Genomic DNA, 20,056 nt, shown 5'->3' with positions numbered 1-20,056 from the left:
CTACTGCTTTAAATTTTGCACCAGCCTATGGTATAATCAATGAGACATTAAAACAGAAGAAAAACTTTCTGGAAGTATGTGACATTTCCATGACTTGAACGATTTCAGACAATTTGCTCTCAATATTTTTTTGGAAAAAAAAAAAAAGTACATAAAATCAAACAAATTGGATGAATAGAAACAATTAGAAATTTCTGATACATTTTAAAACAAAGTATTCCTGGAATAATAACACCCAATCTGTATCTTTGATTCTAGGAGAAAGAAAAAAAAAAAAAAAAAAGCTTCTTCATGCATATGTTCAGACTGAAAAGCAGATATCAGATCACAGTTAGTTTGGCTTCAGAAAAATAAGATGAGAATATTTATCACTCTTTTTTTGCCAAACTACTGTTCATTCATCACTAAAGTGTGTTTCTTTCATCCCATAACATCTATATACTACACACGAGACTCTCAGAGTATGCAATACAAAGGAGATCCTAGCTCTGTTAAACTTGTTTGTCAATGGATGCATAAATTCAAACCTTAGAGTGGAAATTCCTTCTCAAAGCAACATAGAAACTCAGTTCTTTCACTTATCCACATTCACAAACATTGAACATTTCTTGTTTAATTCTTCAAGAATTACTAAAAACACTTTTGAAATACCTTATTTTTCTTGAGGAGTTTCAGTGTTCCATCTTCATCTTTACCATAGTCCTTGCTGGTCACAAGTGGACGTTTTTCTGCTATCCAAGTCTCCAGGTCTGAAGTATTCATTAGAAACTATCAGTTAAAGAGAAAGCAAATTAACATCTACTTCAACTTCCATAATACTCATATCATTTTTTGATCTAGTAAATTTGAAATGGAGACCTTACTACAGTAAGGTCTACTGCAATGTGATATTGAATAACAAAGACTATTTAATCCCAAGAACTACTATTTTGCATGAACCAGACTAAGTTGCAGGATTCTTGGAAGAAGCTGGGTTTTATTCCTATCAAGCAGTGAAGCCAAGGAAGACTTCGTTAACTTTGCAAACCCCCTGAAAAAAATGCTTTCTAAATGGCAAATGGAACCTGATTCTAAAAATGGTTCTAATTGTAACCTCTTATAAGGATTTTATATATACTATCAGAGCAACAATATATATATGTTGCTCCGTCAAATCATATGAAGGAGGCCATAGATGGAAGATTTCTGTGCAAGGTAACTAAGGTCCTTTCCAGACATCAAAGCTCTGGCAATAAGTTTCTAGTTGTCTTACTGTTCTTTCTTCACATTGACATTTTTATTTGACTCATCTTTTATTAAGGGTAGGTGCTAACTACTAACAGTGTGATATTTCTCCTCCCACTTTCTGAGAAGTTCAAATCACCTATAAAAATCAGGCTTCATTAAGCCTACAGTATTGGCAGCTCTTTTCACAGGTGGAGGAAATAAGAGCCAGATGATCAGATTCTCCAGGGAGCGTACTTTAGATGAGCCTGTGAGCTCTGTGCAAATGCAGTTTGTCTACAAAACCACCTGTGTCATCTGTGTAACTGCACTTCAAATGATCCACTGATGACAATGTTTGGATTATCCAGATAAATATTTGCATGCAATCTCTTTTTTAAGCAGATTAAATGTATGGTCCAATATCTTGTTGAAATAATATGTTGAAATAATAGAATTCCTAACTTGTTCTGAAAGGAAGAGCTTTATCAGTTTTTCAATGTCATTTTGTTGCCTACAACAGGCACAGGTTAGATCGATTCTTTTCAGATTTCCTTTGCATTACTTAAGTCAAAGCCTGATGCTGTATAAAGACATTGAGAAAGGAGCTACTATTAGGAAAAATGGGTGTCTTACACTCAACCATAAGGGATGGGTACAGAGCCCAAGCTAAACCTTTAGAGCACCAACTCTGGACTGGAGGCTGCACTCAGCTGTGCAGCCCAGCCCTCCATTCCCTTGAGTCTCACCCCAAGTAGCTTAAGTGAATTCCAGGCTCAGTAAAGGGAGATACTGAAGCTGGTTTGTAATTCACTTCAAAACTTTAGTCCTCTTGTTTCTCTGAAAAAGCTACTCTTTGAGAACTCTGCTGTAATTTATACCTCCTGGAAGCCAACTGAGTGCTGCAGCTGCTTCATCCTTTCCTCACAGGCTTTCTCCAGGCCCTGCCAGGCAGTCACAAGTTCCTGGCATTTCTCACTTATTTTCTGAGCTGATGGATGATGGCCCACAATCATTGTCCTTCCTTTATCCAGGACCCGCTGGACTTGCTGCTTGTGAGCATTCACTTCTGCCTGTAATTCCTGGGAATGAGAAAAAAAGAAAATCGAGGAAGAAAGGAAGGGCATGTGATGACACAGACATTTCTGTTCTCCTAGTCATAAACAAAACTGGCAGCTGGTGATGGTCAGCACAGTGTAGCAATTATCTATGCCAGTGAGCACAAGGACTTTTGGTTTCTACAACAGCTGCAGCCTGAGCTGCCAGTCTTATTCCTGTTTGTATAATATTCTGCTGTTAGTATTGCTGTTGAGGGAGGAGATAGGATCTGCAAGGTGACAGAAGGCATTTTTAACTTCCTTCCAACCTCAGCATTACTCACCAAAGTCCTTGGCCCAGTGCTCTGCCCTGATTCTACCCTTTCTCCTTTCCATGTTTTAGGCTCTCCTACGGGATCTACCATGCACCTACCTCAAGATGACATTGCATGTACAATGAGTGCAGTTAAGTATAGAACTAAAATAGTATGAGTATATGAGAGTTAAAATATTCTACTAAGACCACTGCACAAAGCAAAAAACTCTCTATTTAGTGTGAGGTACACTAGCTTTTATCCACTTTTAATGGGAAGAGTTATAAAGTTTCTCAGAATTGGAATACTGTAAAATATGACAATTTTTGTAGATCCTACAGGAATTCCTTGTTCTGGAAATCATCACCACATTGCTGACTTGTCTCAATGTGCTGGAATCATACTTCAGCAAGAGCATGCCACTACATTTTGCTTGCAACAGCCTTTCCTGGAAGTAAAGGAGAACACTGCAGGTGCAGACCAAGCTGAAGTCCAATGTGCCAACATGCTATAATACACTTGATTAAAGGAGTTACCTTGTGTTTTTGCAACAGGCTTTGAGCAACATCCAAAGATTTCCCACAGTTGGTAGAATGGGCAATAGGCAAACGCTCATTAATCCAATTCATCTCCATGTCATGGTAATGGTAGAACTCGTAAAGATCCACTGCAGCTTCCAGCAACTTACGTCTCTCGTTAAGAGGTGCTTGTAAAGACTCAAACCTAGGGGTCATCCATGAAAATATACATTAAAAAAAGCTTTATCCCAGTTTTGCAAAGGGAATTAGCCTATTATACCACAGGGATGATTACAGAACACTGGACACCTACCTCTGCAATTAAACTTCAATGGATAGTACTGGCTGTACATACAAGAACCCCTTCTCCAGAAGGCTACTTTTGGCAAGTATGGAAGAGATTTGATATGAGGGCAGAGGAAATGGGACCAGGACTGTATGAAGCTGTGATACTGTTGATAAGGCTTTGTAGTAATATAGCCATGCATGGATCATGCAGCTGCAATATATAGTGCTAGTGGACAATTAACAACACTCTAATCTTCCACTTCGTAAGCCTACATCTAGAGGGGAAAACAGTTAACACACAATCCATGCCTCAATTTCCAACCATTTAAGTAGTGCTCTTTGGAAGAAAGAGAATTTAAGTCTGCTTTTTAGTTTAGTCTTATATGATAACAACACACTCCAGTAGAGGGAAAGAAGATTTACGCTTTTGAAGCCATAGCCTTGTGTTGTGATGTTTTAAGGAAGCTAGCCACTACTGAATACTGGATCACTGCACCTCTTAGCAAGCAGCTGGATGACCTATAGGTAACCAGTGGACCAGAGTAGGAGGGCAGCAGACAAGAAGTAAGTTCCAGCAATAAATATTGAGGTGAGTCAACAGGCAGCTGTGCAGGTACAGACCAAAGCACTATTGTGGCAGAAACAGTAGGAAAAATAATTCCTGAATATAGCTTAAACTTAATCAACAGAAAGGCATCTTCTAGAATGCGGAACAAAAAATGCTATGTCACAAGGGGTGGAAACAAAAAGAGAATGGCACCTCACCTTTTCAGGTATTTCTGTGTTTCCTCCAGAATCCTCTGGGAGTCAAAGTGATTGGTGGCCATTTTCCTCGCATGAGACACAATAGAGTTCATTTTCTCTGCCAGCTCATGTGTCTCATTTTCTAGCTGCCTGTGCTGCTTGAGTAGATCACGGCTGGAGCGCAGATCATGGCCTGTCTCTGATTCCTGAAGAACCTTCTCAATTTTCTCTATCTTCTTTTTGGCATCCTACCGGGAAAAGGTTACTGCACACTCATAATGACCTTGCAACACCATTTTCTTTCACTCAGCTATTCCCATGACAGCTTCCTGGATACAATCTTTAAATTCGTATGTTCTTTCTTGGTAACACGATGCCAGGTGTCTATAAGAGGCACCTCCTGGGAATACTTAGCTTTGCTTTCTATTTTGGTGTACTTTTCTTTCCCAGCCACTAAAGTACATGATTACAAAATCATCTCTTTGAACCATCTTCAGTGACATTGCATAAAACAAACTTCAAAGGCTTCAAATTTTAGCTTTTAATTTCTATACAACAACAGTTTCATTAAATATTAGTATCTGTAAACGGCTTCACAGCATATTGTTCCTCTCATACAATTTGCCTGGATTACTTATTTAATGTAGTGCCATGCCTCAAACCGACTCCAAGCAAGCCAGAATGTTTGCATAGAGTTTAATCTTGCAGAGACTTTTGACTTGTTTCTCAGTATTCAATAGTCACATAGATGCAGTGCTGAGCCAGAGCTCAGCAGCTTTGCATCTTGGTGCCATGCTGGCACTGTTGTCCTACTCTTAGCTTTAGTGTGCTTGACTGGCCTTATATTGGGGTCTTCTCTCTCGAGACTGTAGGCAAAGTCCAGTGATCTGTCTGATGTCCAAACACCTTAAAATATACTTTTACCTGGAGGGTATTCTGCTCTTTTTTTTTGTGAGAATCACTCCATATCAACAGTGAAACCAGGTTTCTAGGCCACCCCTCCCCTCTGCATCCCACCACCTCCTGACCTGGAGCAGTTCCATGAGCTGTTCTTGCTGCCCAGCTTGTCTCAGCTTGTCACCTCGCTCTGTCATCTTGCCATACAGTTCCTTCCACTTCTTTTGTAGCTCTGACATCTTGTTCTGTATAGAAACTGCAGCATAATGGCCATCTTGAACCATCTGATTTCCTTTCTGGAGAAACACAGCACAATTTTATTTATTTATTTATTTATTTATTTTTGAGAAGATCAACTTCTATGAAGTTTGGTACAAGATGGAAGACTTAGCTCCAAAACTGCCTTCACCTTTATTAGTGTTGCAAAATGCTTCTCATTAGCCATCATTTCCTTCTCAGCAGCCTCATGCCACTTCAGTTTGCGTAAAACATTTGTTGGATCACGATATGATTCGTCTGATGCTATCTTGTACTTCTCTTCCATCCATATCAAAAGCTCAGCAGCATCACGATTAAACTCCTTACAGAAACAAATAGGATTAAATAGATGTAATTTCTGGTTTTGTGTGAGTTTGCCATCCTTGCCATTAGGATCAAGCCCTGATTTTTCCAAGAGTTAGGAAATGTGTTGTATTTTCATATGCAAGTTGTTCTACATAATCAGCACTCTTAATTAAGGAGTTATGACATTGAACTACTGAGTTCTTAAGCCCTCAGAGTAATATCTCTTAGTCCCTTTTTACATTACATACTAATCTGTTGAATTCTATTGTCAGCAAAGGTTTGCATTTTTTTACACACTATTTTAACGATATGTGGCGTAACCCTCCCGTATAACTTTGTCTCAGCACTAGAAGCCAAGTTCTTGCCAAAAGTACTGTTAGTGTAAATAAGATATATAGCCAGCATAAAGTGGTGAGTCCCAATTATGTATTGTGTACTTTTGGTAGGTATTTTCACATAGGGCACCTTATAGGAAGAGTAATAATCATATTTAATGTTTGTTCATTTATTTATAAACCCTCTGAGTGAAAAATTTTTGTGAACAGAGTCTAAGGAACATAGAGGGAACTTGCCAAATTTGCATTTACAACAGAAAGCCACAATCAAGTGTCCTGGAAAATCAAATCCCTGAAGTGAAGTCCTTCTTTGCATGTGTAGCAAATAAAGGCAATAAATAATGATGAAGACCTGATTAAAACAAAATTAAAATGCAAAAAATAAAAAGTTAATCTTGTTCCTGATGCTTCTCTAACTGTAACACAACATGACTGATTAAGCACAAGAGAACAAGCACAGGTAACACTGCAGTAGCAAAACCTGACCTCAACTCTGAAGAAAAATTGTCACTAGGAATTCAGAATGTGAGCCAGAAGACATCCATTGACGGTTATGAGTAACACTTTCTTTAAACATTCTCCCTAATTACATTAATCTAGAGTAAAATGTTAATTTTTGCCAAATGATTAAGGCTCAGAAGTATATTAAGTAATGAGTAGTATAAACCTATCCAGTAGGTACAATATTCTGGTGATATTTTGCATTCAATGTCTCAATTTTTGCTTTTGTATTTTGCTCTGGTTATAGCTTTGGAAGATCTATCACCAGTGCATCACTTCTTCCCTGGATAGTGAAATTCTCTGTCTCATAACCAAAGAGAAAGTGGAAAGTGAGCTGCAGTAGGAATGCTCAACAGTTTGAGATATGTCTCCCACTAAGCCAAGGGGTGAAATTACTTCATGCATGCCTGACTAAATCTGCAGATTCAGTCATTTTACCTGCAGTTGCAGGGAATCCAACAACCTTTGTTTTCTCTCAGCATTGCTTTGTACCAACCGTTCCCATCTTCGTCGGAGCGTAGCCATTCTCTCTTCAATACTACCAAGAAAAATAACAAGTCCAATGTAGTAGTAGTAGTCATATAGATGCCCATGGCTATACTGTATTCATTAGTGTAATATGACTGGAATCTAGTTCAACACATCCGTTGACAGGAGGAAGTGATAGATGACCCTGTCCTACGACCATGTACAACTCATCTGGAAAATAGCTAATGCTTGCCAGCTGCTCTGGATCTTCCTTTTGTATAGCTGTGCAATGATGCTCTGGAATGGCCTTCTAATGGTAGTAGATTTGGCAAGAAATCTGGTTTTAAGAGCAGTTTTATGAATTTGTGGAAGAAATTTTCAAGAAATTATCACTTGTGATCACAAAACCACAGTCTGTTTGACCTAAGAGGTCCATTCTGACCCTCAATTTCTAATTCCTTTTTTATGCAGAGTTCCCTTTACTAGATTTTAGTGGGTCTATCACAGTAAAGGAATTACAGATGACACTTGAGCTTCCACAACAACACAAAGGAGCTGTTCCTGATGATTTATCTCCTTGTGAAGACATTTGTAAATTTTTAACAGCAAACATACTGTATACATTATAAACATATCTGATACTGATAAGTGAAAGAAAAAATGAAATATGCAAGCATTTAATGTGATTATGTTAAAGCAGTTTTAACACTATACATAGTTTATGATAAAAGAAGAATTACCCTAGTGTTCTGTAAAATGCCATTTTTTAACCTAGAACATTTCACTTATTTGTTCTGAGAGAACAGGAAGCTTATATCTTTCTAAAATACTCCCCTTTCCCTGCCCTCATCCAGCAAATCACAGTCTGTAAACATCGAATCATAGAATGGCTTGGCTTGGCAGGACCTAAAAAAACTACCAAGTTCCAACCCCCCTGCCATGGGCTGGATCACCTTCCACTAGACCAGGCTGCTCAAAGCCCCATCCAACCTGGCCTTGATGTCCCATCCAGGGATGGGACATCCACAGCTTCTCCAGGCAACCTGTGCCAGTATCTCACCACCCTAATAGTAAAGAATTTCCTCCTAACATCTAACCTAAATCTAACCTATTTAGTTTAAAGCCATTGCCCTTTGTCCTTGGAGTCTGAATCCTGTCTTAGAGAAAGATTTTCATTTCACTCTAATCATACTGGATAATTTATTAAAACTAAATCCTTCCTGTGGAATCCCTGTCTTTTCTAAACCCCCCTTGGAATAAAAAGGAAGGAGGAGTCTGGACTCACGCGTGAGATGCAAAGTGCCCGCTTTCTATTAGGTTCACCCCATTTTCATTAAGTGCTTCAACTCGTCTCTTCAGCGCCATTAGCACTTGTTCAAATTCACGATGTTGTTTCAGCAGGCTTCGAACAGCATCTACATGGTCCTGCATTTAAGAAAGAAATATTGAACATTTTTTTTCTAGGTCGTATGTTGTTTCTGTAGCAATGAAAAAAAAAGGACCTTACTATCCCCTTTCTCTTTCAGACAGATGGACACTGTACATTTAGCACATGCATAACACGTTCAGGGCTATAAACAAGCAGCAGATGTGTTTAGGCTTGTATCATATCTGTTTCTCCATCTTATATTTGTTCCTACATTATGGTTCCTTTTCACCTCTTAAGAAAATCTGTATTCTGCATCTACATGTATATGCCAGCATGGCCATAATGAATAAAATCTCCAGTGAGGGAGAATAAAATTCTCCTTCACTGATCTTGTGAATATTATCTGCATTTGGTTTTTACCTTCATTTGGTTTAACATTTTTAACATAATTATTGAAAAGAAAAAACGTATTTTTTTCTAAACTGAGTTTTTTATTTCAATGAAAAAAACTAATTATGTTCAAGCTCAAAACCTTTTTTTTTTAGCATTCGACACCAAACCGGTCACTGAACTGTTTTTAAATCATCTGACATGCAAACACAGCAATAGATTACAACTCTAGCTATTTTTAAAAATGTTTTTGAGACAATGTGTCTCCTTTTCATTATGATGAATACAAACATAAGAACATGAATAAGACCTGAAAGTCGAGTTTCAGTGTATGAAAATGCCATAACCATAAGAATGAGGAAGCTGATTTAATTAAGAAAATTGTTGCGATTCCCTGGATGGGGAGAGGAATTAGGAAGAAACAAAATCAGCTGCCGTACATACCCCAAGGTCATCTCCCCGGAGAAAGGCCTCATGGCTAGAGAGGGCAGCATTGATACGGTCTCCTTCCCTGTTGAACTTCTGCAATTCCAAGCCATCCTGCAGCTTTTTCTGTCGCTGCTCCCACATCTTTTCCAGCTCTTTGTTCTCCTGGGCAAGCCTCTCCATGTATTGTAGGACATCTTTGGTCCTGCTATTACTGGGTAGTTCTTGGATTACTTTGCGCCCAAGCTCTTCCAGTTGCACAAATCTTCCCAGTGACAAAGAAAAAGAAAGAAAAGTGATAACTCACTGCATGAGGGCATATGAATTCTTTTCTACTATAGCTGATTTTTCTTTCAGCAGTACCTAGACACTAAGCTTTCCTCAATCCCACTTGCTCTTTCCCTGCTAGCCATTATTGTACACTACAAAGTGCATGTAGTTGTTTGCTCAGGGATACAGGCTAGAGGTGGTAGGAAGGATTTCCCTATTTGATTTGAAACCCCATAGAAATAGGCTTTCCCATTAAATGGACAAGAAGAGCCAGCTCTGTATCTGAAACTTTATAATGATACAGAGTAACAGAACTGAAGATGATAGCAACTAGAAACATAAGGCCTAGGAAGAGAAGAACTGGGTGAAATGAAATAAAGTGCAGGTGGCATTATTCCAGTGTCAGGAGAACTTGTGAAACACTACTCCAAATAGACATCTCACTCTTCTTGCCATCAGTATAAGAATGCAAAAAATAACTGGATTTTGTGTTCAGCCATCTCCTTTTGACATTAAGTTTCATGAGCATTTAAAAAAACAGCGTAATTTTCACGCACAATTTATATACACAACAGACAAGTTTCATCTTCACAGTACTGTTGTAACATCACTCCACTCTGCCCAGCCTGATAGAATCTCTTTACCTTTCCTTCTGAGACTTAATTTCTTTCAGAAGGTCCTGATGTTCCCTCAGCAATTGCTCTGCAGAAGCCACATCCACACCCATTTCTTCACTGCTCAGTTTCTCCCTGATGCCTTCTCCCCACAGCAGAAGCCTGCGGCTGTCTTGCAGGAAGGACTGTTGATTTTGAGCCTGCTGCAGAACATCCCGCTTATTTTGGGTCTCCAACTTGAGCTTTGTCAAAAGCCTCTCCATGTTCTCCACCTGCTCTGTGATGGCCTTGCTCTCTGCGGGGTTGGTGTCTTTAATGCTACAGCAAGAAATCAAATACATTTAATTGGATGAACAGCTTTGAGCATTTAAAGCTTGAGACAAGGCTCTTTAAAAAGTAATAGATTTGAATATTTACATTTCTGTTAAAAAGAATGTCAGCAAAGGCACCAAATACTCTAAACTAGAAAGAAATATTGGTGTGAAAATGGTGTACTGAATAAAGTACAGCCTCTTGAAAGACTCTGGTAACATTCTCATGGTTCAATTAACTCATTCCATTGTGAATGTAAAGAAGACTCAAAGAACTAAACATCGTTAAATTCCTATTTCAAATTCAAACCCTAGTGCACAATTCTCTGTTATCTTTACTTCACTCCCCTGATCACTGTCTTTCAGGACCTAAATGATAACAAGTACAAAATGTGGAATTAATTCCCATTAGTAGAGGCAATTTGACAGAGCCACAAACAATCCTGTGGTTTTTACAGATTCCTTCTACAACAGCAAAGCCTGGAAACAAACACTGTATCAATCACACAGGCATACTCAAGAAATATATACTATATTATAATACTATAGAAACAATATATATAAAATAATATAGAAATAATACTATAAAGAAATTCCAAGGGAAACTTCACAGGCTGCTCATTCTCTTCATAGCCATCATTTACAACATTATCTTAGAAAATTAACAAGGAATATAGAAACAAAGAGCAGTTTCCTTACGATTTTGCAACACTCCTCAAGTACTCAATTTTCCTCTCCATCACCAGGACCTCTCTCTCAACTGCAGACAGTTTGCGCTTGTTTGACTCCAGCCCAGCAGGTGAGTTCCCTGGTTCCAGATCCCTGAGCTGTACCATCTTGTTTTGTAGTAGTACTCCGATGCCCTGACAGTCCTGAAGAAATGTCTTTACATCAGCCACTCCAATCAGTTCTGATCCCTTCTCCTCTTTCAGCAATTCCATGCATTCCCACCTTGGAGAGAGAGAGAACTCAATTACTTGCATGTAGCCTCAGCCACTACCTCAGGACATGCCACCACCTAAAAAACAGATTCAATGTGTAGCCTTTCTTATGCAAAATTTTAGCCAGAGTGAGATTTGTTTCTGAGTTGAATTCAGAAAGCAAGGAAGTAAGCATATATCCTTTTTCTATTCGTTGAAGTCTTATGTAACAGACTTCATCAGAACTTAAGTGGGCTGAGGATGTGAACAACAGTGCTCCCCAGAAAACTCAGAGTTCATCACAGTGACATCTCAAACAAGGGAATCCTGTTCAGGTGACCAGAAACACTTAACATGATGCAAATAAGCAGCACTGGTTAAAACTGGGACCTGGCTGTGCCTCACAGTTCCAGCTGGGTGGATGTACAGGAACACGTATACAACAGGTACCAAACATACATGGTGAAGACAAAACAGGATTTACTGTTCCTTTCAATATTTGCGAAGGGCACCCTCACCCCAACCAATTAATCAAATCAGTTGCTGCAGTACAATATAAATAGAACTGTTTGAATCCACTACTGTTACCTGAGAATGGATTTGCATTGTGCTTTCCCTGCCACAGACATGCAAAATGCTGCAGTTTAAATATCTCAATGTCAGGGGCAAACCCCCCAGTCCTGGATGTATGACATTGGGCTTGGGACCAGCCTACAGCTAGTGCAGCCAAGGCCTGCCCTCTTCCTGCTAGTGACAGTGGGGACAGCTGGGACTCACATCTGACCCTGGCTACCATCCTGGGTCTTCCCTGTTTGCCTCCCTATGGGACTGGCCCTGACTGCCAGGGCCCCTCTCCTATCCCCATCCCCTTGTCTCCTTGCTCCCCATCCCATACAGAGCAGCCAGCCCTTGCTGTACAGACAGTCAGCTCAGGCTGTTTCAGCCATGAGCTGTTGCTGTGAGACCTGGTCCATGGAGCAATGTGTCCCCCTGAAACATCCCTGTGGGGACTCTGATCTGGCCTGGAACCCACGTGCCCTGGCCATGCCCAGGGCAGTCCTGAGCAGGCTGCCCCAGTGAAGGTCTGTGCAAGGCGTGGGGATGGCCATGCTGTGAGGAGAGGCTAGCATGCAAGCCCAAGGGCCTCTTATTCCCCCATTGGGGTTTGGCTGCTGGACCCAAGGGCCCTGTCCTGTTGGTGGTTGCAGGGACAGACTTGACAGTGAAGGGAGAGATGCCAGGGCTGACCCCAGCCCTAGGTTGCCGCTCTCCTCAGAGGCTGATGCTGCAGGGTTGGGTACAAGCTACAGCCTGGCTGCATCACCGCCCTGTCCCAGCCCAGGCATGACCCTGCTGACCAAGGCCCTCAGCCCTCACCAAAGATGAATTTCCCATCCTGACTGAAGCCTCTCCTGTCACCATTAGGACTACAAGCTTCCCCTGTACCTGATGGGCCCTGGCTCTGGGGAGCCCCAGACTGCTGGCCCCAGGTAAGCAGCACCTGCCCCTTTTGTCCCATTCCCATGCTGTTGGTGACAGCTGGAACCAAACTCAGCAAACTTCAGCTACATACAAAACTCTCCCCTCAGGATAGTTCTGGGAGTTAAAAATCTATCATGCTGGAAATCTCAATGCAGTTTAGATTAGGCATGAAAAAGTCAGCTCTCCAATTGCCACCAGCTGACATTCTGCATTTTCCCATTTTCCCAGTAGCACCTTTACCTGTTATTGATCTCTTGCAACCAAACCTGGATTTCAGCAGATTTGCCAGGACTGCTCTTTCCATATTTAGCAGCTAAGTTTTCAATTTCTCCCAGTTGACCTTTCCCTGCAGCCAGTTCTGTTAAAAAACTCTAAAACAGAAAAGGTACAAGAAGAAGAACTTGAAGTGTTTCTTTTTTTTTTTTTTTTCCAATTCTATGGACACAGTTCTCAATCATTTTTTGTAGGCATTCATCTTCTACTTTGACAGGTGACATCTCCACCTTGCTGTTCATTTACCTGCCTACTGACACAATACAAACCTGCACATGCAGTTCCCCTATAGTCCTTCTGACTCCTCCTGGTGTGCACACTATGTCTATGCACGTATGTCCCACCCCACAGGGATGAAAGTGCAAATAGGATTTTTTCTTGACATGGCATTTTTCTTTAAGTGCCATAACAGAAACCACAGAAAGAAACCTTTTACACAATGATATTTTAATATGATATCATGTCCACAGGAAAAGTTAGACATAATTGCATCAGCTTCAATAAGCTTGACCTAATTTATACCAAAGGAATATCTGATCTATGCACAACCCTGTAAGTTGCAACAAATGAAGAACTCTCAAAACTTCACTTCTGATGTCTATCCATTCTCTCAAGGTCAGTCTGATTTAAAAGGGGTCATCTGCAAGCAGCAAAAAGGGATACCTGATATTTCTGTTGCATGACTTCCACATTGTCTGCTTGAGGCTGAAGAGTCCGAAAAATGTTCTCTTTTTCTTTCATCCATGACTGAAATGCTTCGCAGGAGCTACAGAAGCGGTAATATCCAATCATCTCCTCCAGAGCCTTTTTCCTGTCCTGTAAAACAGATGAAAGATTAGGTGTTGCTATAACAACTACTTTGTCTTTTGAAGGAAAAAGTTCCTTGCATGTAAATAAACTACAATACACAGGTGGCAGCTTGTTAGTTTTGATGTTTAGTGACAGACACTGCTGACAGAGAACAGAACGTGTTACCTTAAACTCACAATACTTCTTACCAGAGCAACAGTGATTTACAAGTTTAAGAGAAGCAGTTAGTGTGCTCAGCCCTGGACAGGCAGCAAGACCACTGTGCTTCTTGCTACTGACTGAAGATTCACCCCATACAACATGTTTTTGCTGGTTTGTTGGGCAGGAGTGTAGCAGGTAGGAGTGAAAGTTAATGAAAGGAGAATATGGAGAATTCAGATTACATTTGTTTACATTTTTCAGCATTGTGACAGCCCAAAGATTTAGGAGTTTTTTTATCTTCTTTTATTTCTTCCCCCCCCCCAGTCAGGTACAGGCTATCAGCTGCAGCAAGCAAATATTAGGAAGAAAATACACAGAAGGATCCACTCTTCAGAAACATTTGAAGACTGGAAGGTAAATGGGAAGTTTGCCTGAATAAAGTGAATACACAGGCTCTCATGCAGTTTGATACAAAACTTCAGTGATAATCTCAACCCTGCAAGTTCCACCCTGAATAGCAGCTGCATTGTTCCTGATTGAGGCATAGTATTGTAACTGAAGAGCAGAAGCTGGCACAGCACCTAACCTCACTTTGCATTGCTTTGGACTTGGCTATTTTAATGAAACACATAACATTAATGGAAATGTTGTACCTCAGCCATGTTCTGTAGGTTTTCATAAAGTAAGTCTATTTCATCTTGGGTCTTCCAGATGTTCTCTGGAACAAAATGAACATCTGTACTGGAGCTTCCAGGAAATGCAGTTTCAGATGTAGCCCAGGTTCGACTGAATGGTAGCTTAGTTGTCTTTTGATTCAAGTCACTTGGGGCTTCTGTCTTAACCATCTGTTAAGGAAAATATAACAGAATCAAGTGGACGAGTATTTATGATTTGGATAAAAAATTCACGTAGAAGGAAAATTCGGACTTGCTAGTTCAGACCACAACATTCAGACCTTCTAAACAAAACATTTCCAGTATTTGTTTGAATGTTTCCTTTTTTATTTATTATTTTGAAATAATTAACCAAATAACCGAAAGACATTTAGAATTTATTTAAAGAAGTTTAATTTAGGTCAGTTGAAAATATTCTGACTAAAAATTCTCATTTTGTGCCCGCATCAACAATGGGTTTTCTTAACTTTAAAAACTGCTAACAAACCAAAGAATCTGCATCCTAATGTCTTTTTTTTTTTTTTATATAAAATTTTTAATACTTTTTGAAGCTAGCTGAAATGAATACTGTTATTGGAATAAAGGGTGAGATGGGATCTGTGTAGAGCAGTGGAGGGAAATAATTATACAGATGAGCATATTTCTAGCATTTCACAGAACATTAATGAGGTAGGCTAAGACTGGTCAATGAACTTGTTTGAAATCTAAAAATTTGCTTCAATTCCAATTCAATATTTCTACTGAATTAAAAAAAATATATATAATTTCCATAATATAAAATTATAAAACTATCACAGACAAGATAATTTTAAAACATAACCTATTCCATCCTGAAATGCAACAATGCAAACTTAACAAAGTTTTATTCTCTTTGTTTAGAAAATAAAATTCTGTTGAAATTGATGCCTTACTGAAAATATATAACATTAGGACAGTTTTTTTTTCAATTGAAAAATATTCTGTGTGACATTTCTAGCCAGCTTTAATAATTATAAAACAAATGAACAAAATATGACATGACCACTCATCTACTTACTGCAGCTGGTGCTTGCTTTGCTGCAATATCAGCCTGCTCTTTCAGACGTCTCATCTCTGTGGAATAGGCTGTAATCTCCTTTTCCAGGCGCAAGTGACGATGCAGCAGTGCTTCAGCACTCGATTCGTCTTTTCCATAGTCCTTGCTGGCCAGAAGGGGTTGCCTTTCTCGCAACCATGAATTTGCTTCATCAATGTCAGCAAAGTACTGAAGGGAACACAGAATTAGAAAGCACATGGTTTCATCCTGAAGGTATCATAATCAACTCCCTTCTCTTTTGAAAATAATAAATAAGGCAGAAATGACATTAGGTCTATAGCTATATGGTTACCACCAGGTGTTGTGACAGCTATAAATAAGTTGGCTCTAAAGCTTTAAGTCATCGATGTTCTTTATTATATCAAGTACAGACAGTTCAGAGAATCACGGTGAGTAAATAGGTTCAAACATTGCCTTCTATAACTCTTTAAAGAAACCTAACTAAAGGTTTATGCTGTTTAATGGCAGTGTTGAAAGAAAGCTGGAATGTACAACATCGGTAGACACCTCATAATTCCAAAATATTCATTTCTGAAGGCTCTAAAAATTAACCAGCAATGAACAATGAACTCAGCCTACAGCAAAATCTTTTTTTCCCCCATAAGATGGCCAAACAACAAAATAAAAACCATAGTAGTGAAGGGAAAAGAAAGAAGTAAAACACAATAATGATGTTAAATTTACTAGATAGAGGAGACAATTTAGACTTCATCAAGAACAGAGCTGTTAAGCTTTGTTCAAGCAACAGACCGAGGAAAAGATGTGGGAAAGGGACAATAATAAGAATACCTGAGATTCTGTAATGTGATCTGTGAATGCTGATTGTATAAGAGCTACCTATCTGCAGGTGTGTGAATGTCTGCATATGTAAAAGACCTGTGTAGATCAGAAAGTCACAGTGAGATGTTTCCCAGGCTTTGAAAAAAAATCATGGTTGATCCAAGCCTTATGGTATGCTTGTTCTGTTTAGATTTTCTGTGTGGGTTGATTTTTTTTTTTTTTTTCAATTTAGAAAAAATGTCACACAGCTACCAGATCCCACCTTCAAAAAATATTGTACACCAGCAATATTATGCAAGATATTTCCATTAGAGTTTTTAATTGAGAGCAACCCCCAGACACAGTACTCCGCTAGGCACAAACCACTCAAATCCCCTGCCTAGCTGGCTTGCAGGAGGGACAAGATTGAACCGCTGGAAATCTCTTTCTGATGACTGAGTGACACCTGAAGACTTCCTTGCACTGTTGCCCTGTATGCAGTGACGCGGGGCAGAACCAAACCACATCTGTGTCTCCCATAAGCAAAGACCTGCTTACCTGTTTGATGAGAGCTGCTGCCTGCAGGCGGCTTTTGCGATTAGCCACTTCATCTTGGAGCTGCTGCCACAACTTTTGGAGGTTGTCTGTCTGTCTCAGGATGTCATCCTCACGTGCAGGATTCTTCTGGCTCAGCTCCCAGCCCCTCCTCATTACATCTGCACAAATGGCCCTGTGGGAGTTGCATTCTGCTTCGAGAGCCTAGCAGAGTGTTAGGAGACAAGTGAGCTCAACTCATTCACTCACCACCAGCTGAGAACAAAAAGGGGGGTTCCTATTCTCACCTACTACAATACATATGCTTGCAAGAGCCCTATGTCTTAGCTGTGCCTATGACTTTTCCCTGAACCCTAAGATGATTGACCCCTGCTTCTCACACACAAGTAATCTAACTTTTTGCAAAGGCAAGTTTGATATACAGTCTTCTCTGAAGGAGATATTTGTTTGTGGTCCACCAGTTCAGGTGTCTTATGCCTTTCAGAAGCAGCAAATACATAAACAGATGCACACACACATTAAAACTACCAAATAGGCTCCTGTTTCAGTTTTGTCACTCAAGTCCACTTGAGTGACAAACAAGGTCTCTCCACTTGTTTACAATAATTCGTTGTGAGAAAAAGGCAGTAGCTCATATAGCTAAACTTGTGACATTAGTCCACAGCAAGCTTTTAGGAAAAGTAGTTGTTTCTACACAGTTTACACAATGCTATCCATGGGGCTCCCATCCTAACTGCTGTTATTAGTGATCAGTCTTTTCTTTTTACACCATTTCTTTCTTTCCTCATATCTCTCCTGGCTAGGAAAAGTGATTGGGAAAAACAAAAAAAGTGTTTTTTTTTTTTTTTTCTTTTTTTTTAAGTTCCAGACACTGGTCATGACACTTGAGATAACAAGTGATTTGATAGTTTTCTTATAAGTGCTGCACTGACTGAAGAACATAGATGTTCTGAAATTGTGCTATATACAAAGAAAAGACACTACTAGCAGAATAAGATACCTTGTGCTTCTGAATGGAAGCAGTAATCTGGCTGACATCTTTCCCTAATGTTGTTGTTCTTGCTAGCTTCCATTTCTCAGAAATCCATGATTCTTCCTCTTTGCAGTCACGGAAGAACTCAAATAGCTTCAAAGCCTCTTCTAGCTGAGATTTTCTGAAACAAAGAAACAAACAGTATATCTAAGTCAGAATTAGGATTCTAAATCAGAATGAGAAAATGGTACAGAATAGCATAATCAAAGAGCTTCAGAACTTTGAAAACAGAAAATTTGAATGTCTCTAACTTCTTTTTGTCATAGCTTAATCTATTCATGCATGAAAACATGGGAAACAAAATAAAATTTCCTTCTTCCTCTAGGAGATGAGGAGATAACCACATGATAATCCAACTACACAAAGTAAGTCAAAAGAAATGCTGAGAATGAATCTATTCTTTATCTATAATAGTGAGTCATCTCTTTCAGTCAGCTGTAATGAAAAACATTTAAGTTGCTTGTGTTATGTCTTTATAAATGGAGAAATGAAAAAAAATTCAAATGTGAGGAAGCTGTGTCTTCTGATTAAGGGGGACTGATTGACCATCCTGATCAGGAAGAGGAGAGCCATAAGCAGAGTCCTACCGTGTTTTACTCAGAGCTATAAGGTTCTGATACAGCTGACGAAGCATCTGAACTTTTGCATAAAGCACTTCTGGTTTAACTGTGCTGTCCTTGCTGATTTCTGCTGTCCTTTGAGTGATGTGTGTCAATCTGTCATCATAGGAAGAGATCTGCGAGTCAACCAAATTGTGCTTTTGCAGCAAATCTACTACTTCTAGAAGTTGCTTCCCACAGTCCTGGGAATTCACAAGTGCCTGCAAACAAAGTGAGAAACAAAAGGCATTGGCAGAGAATGCATCCAAGGGCTCAGGACAAAAAGAAATCAGTTCAAAGTTTCCTGTTGACTCTGATAGCTTCTAAATGTAAAAGAACAATGTCAGTTATGTAAAGCTGAAAAGCTGCCTAATTAGAAGAATCATACTTTTCTTTCAATTTCACAAGATAATGGCAAGAATCCAGAGTTTCTATCATCTACTTTAGCAATAGTCTTTTCAAGTAAGTATCTATTTTTACATCTAAGTTATTTCTGTTGGCACTTAAGGTCTCAGAAATCTTGTGCACAAGAATAGCCCTTTCCTATACACCCATCCCTATGCAGACTGATTCACAATCTGTATTTGGAGAATTCTGCAATAACCCATTTAATGGTATATTTCGAATGCAGGGCTTTTTTGTTTGAGAAACTTACTTGACTTTGCTTTCTAAATAATGAAAATAGTAATTATTTCATTGTATTTTATTTGGGCTTGGTGAAGGAATTGCATGCTTTAAAGTCTGTCCTCTTTCTAATTGCATCAATTAGTCCAATGTAGGGTGTTACATTTCTTTACCAATCTTTCATTTCATATCTTCAGGCCAGCATGGTTCCAACAACATTATCATCATTAGATGTTCTTTGCTGACTAACATTAGGACAGACAGATTCATAACTTATGGATATTTCTTATCTTTAATTTGAAATGCACAACTTCATATAACCTGTCGATTCTTTCAATTTAGGTACAACACATCCTTCAGTTCTCGGAATTTTTCTGTGTTTAAGTAAAACAAGGCAAGACCAAAGAATGTATATATGCTGTCTGCCGTTACAAAATCAATATGAAACAAGTTATTTCCTATGCTAAAGAGAAGATCTGGGGCTCTGACACCCTAGTAATACTTGGAAATTCTTGCTAACAACAATCACTGTGCATTTGCAGTAGAATTTTTCTCTCTTATAAGTTTAGGTACCTAAAACCCAGACATATGCCTGAGCTAGTTCCCACCTCTCTAATCACTGGAGGTATTTCCAGAAGATAATTCACTGGAATTACCTGGAATGGAAACAGGAGGCTATTTTTTTCCCCTCTTTTACCTTCAGACTTCTAAATTTAGGTGAGAGATGTACCATCTTTATTTTACTACATAATTTGAACCTGTAGTGCACTCCTAGCAATACCACATCTGGCTTTCTGATTAGAGAGAGTCCCTGTAACAAAGACTGTTTTTTTCTCATGTAGGTACCAGCAATGATGAAATT

General features: G+C 39.2%; 1 protein-coding gene across 1 annotated transcript in view; it reads right to left on the bottom strand.

Annotated features, from left to right (window-relative positions):
- The window catches only part of SPTBN5 (spectrin beta, non-erythrocytic 5), a 98,448-nt gene that overhangs the window by 64,783 nt on the left and 13,609 nt on the right, over nt 1-20,056 (bottom strand). The window contains exons 10-27 of the mRNA XM_084520933.1: nt 18,559-18,791; nt 17,939-18,092; nt 16,942-17,142; nt 15,586-15,792; nt 14,529-14,720; nt 13,588-13,740; nt 12,892-13,022; nt 10,949-11,200; nt 9,969-10,256; nt 9,073-9,319; nt 8,155-8,294; nt 6,840-6,939; nt 5,411-5,581; nt 5,133-5,297; nt 4,126-4,352; nt 3,091-3,277; nt 2,085-2,285; nt 652-768 (exon numbers count right to left, since the gene is read on the bottom strand). Coding sequence (XP_084377059.1) covers nt 652-768; nt 2,085-2,285; nt 3,091-3,277; nt 4,126-4,352; nt 5,133-5,297; nt 5,411-5,581; nt 6,840-6,939; nt 8,155-8,294; nt 9,073-9,319; nt 9,969-10,256; nt 10,949-11,200; nt 12,892-13,022; nt 13,588-13,740; nt 14,529-14,720; nt 15,586-15,792; nt 16,942-17,142; nt 17,939-18,092; nt 18,559-18,791 — 3,366 coding nt within the window. The remainder of the gene's footprint in view (nt 1-651; nt 769-2,084; nt 2,286-3,090; nt 3,278-4,125; nt 4,353-5,132; nt 5,298-5,410; nt 5,582-6,839; nt 6,940-8,154; nt 8,295-9,072; nt 9,320-9,968; nt 10,257-10,948; nt 11,201-12,891; nt 13,023-13,587; nt 13,741-14,528; nt 14,721-15,585; nt 15,793-16,941; nt 17,143-17,938; nt 18,093-18,558; nt 18,792-20,056) is intronic.

The sequence above is a fragment of the Aythya ferina genome (genome assembly GCF_964211825.1).
Source record: "Aythya ferina genome assembly, chromosome: 5".
In the NCBI taxonomy this organism is placed as follows: domain Eukaryota; kingdom Metazoa; phylum Chordata; class Aves; order Anseriformes; family Anatidae; genus Aythya; species Aythya ferina.
Note: the sequence above shows the minus strand (reverse complement) of the source record. Positions and strands in the feature narration are given on the sequence as shown.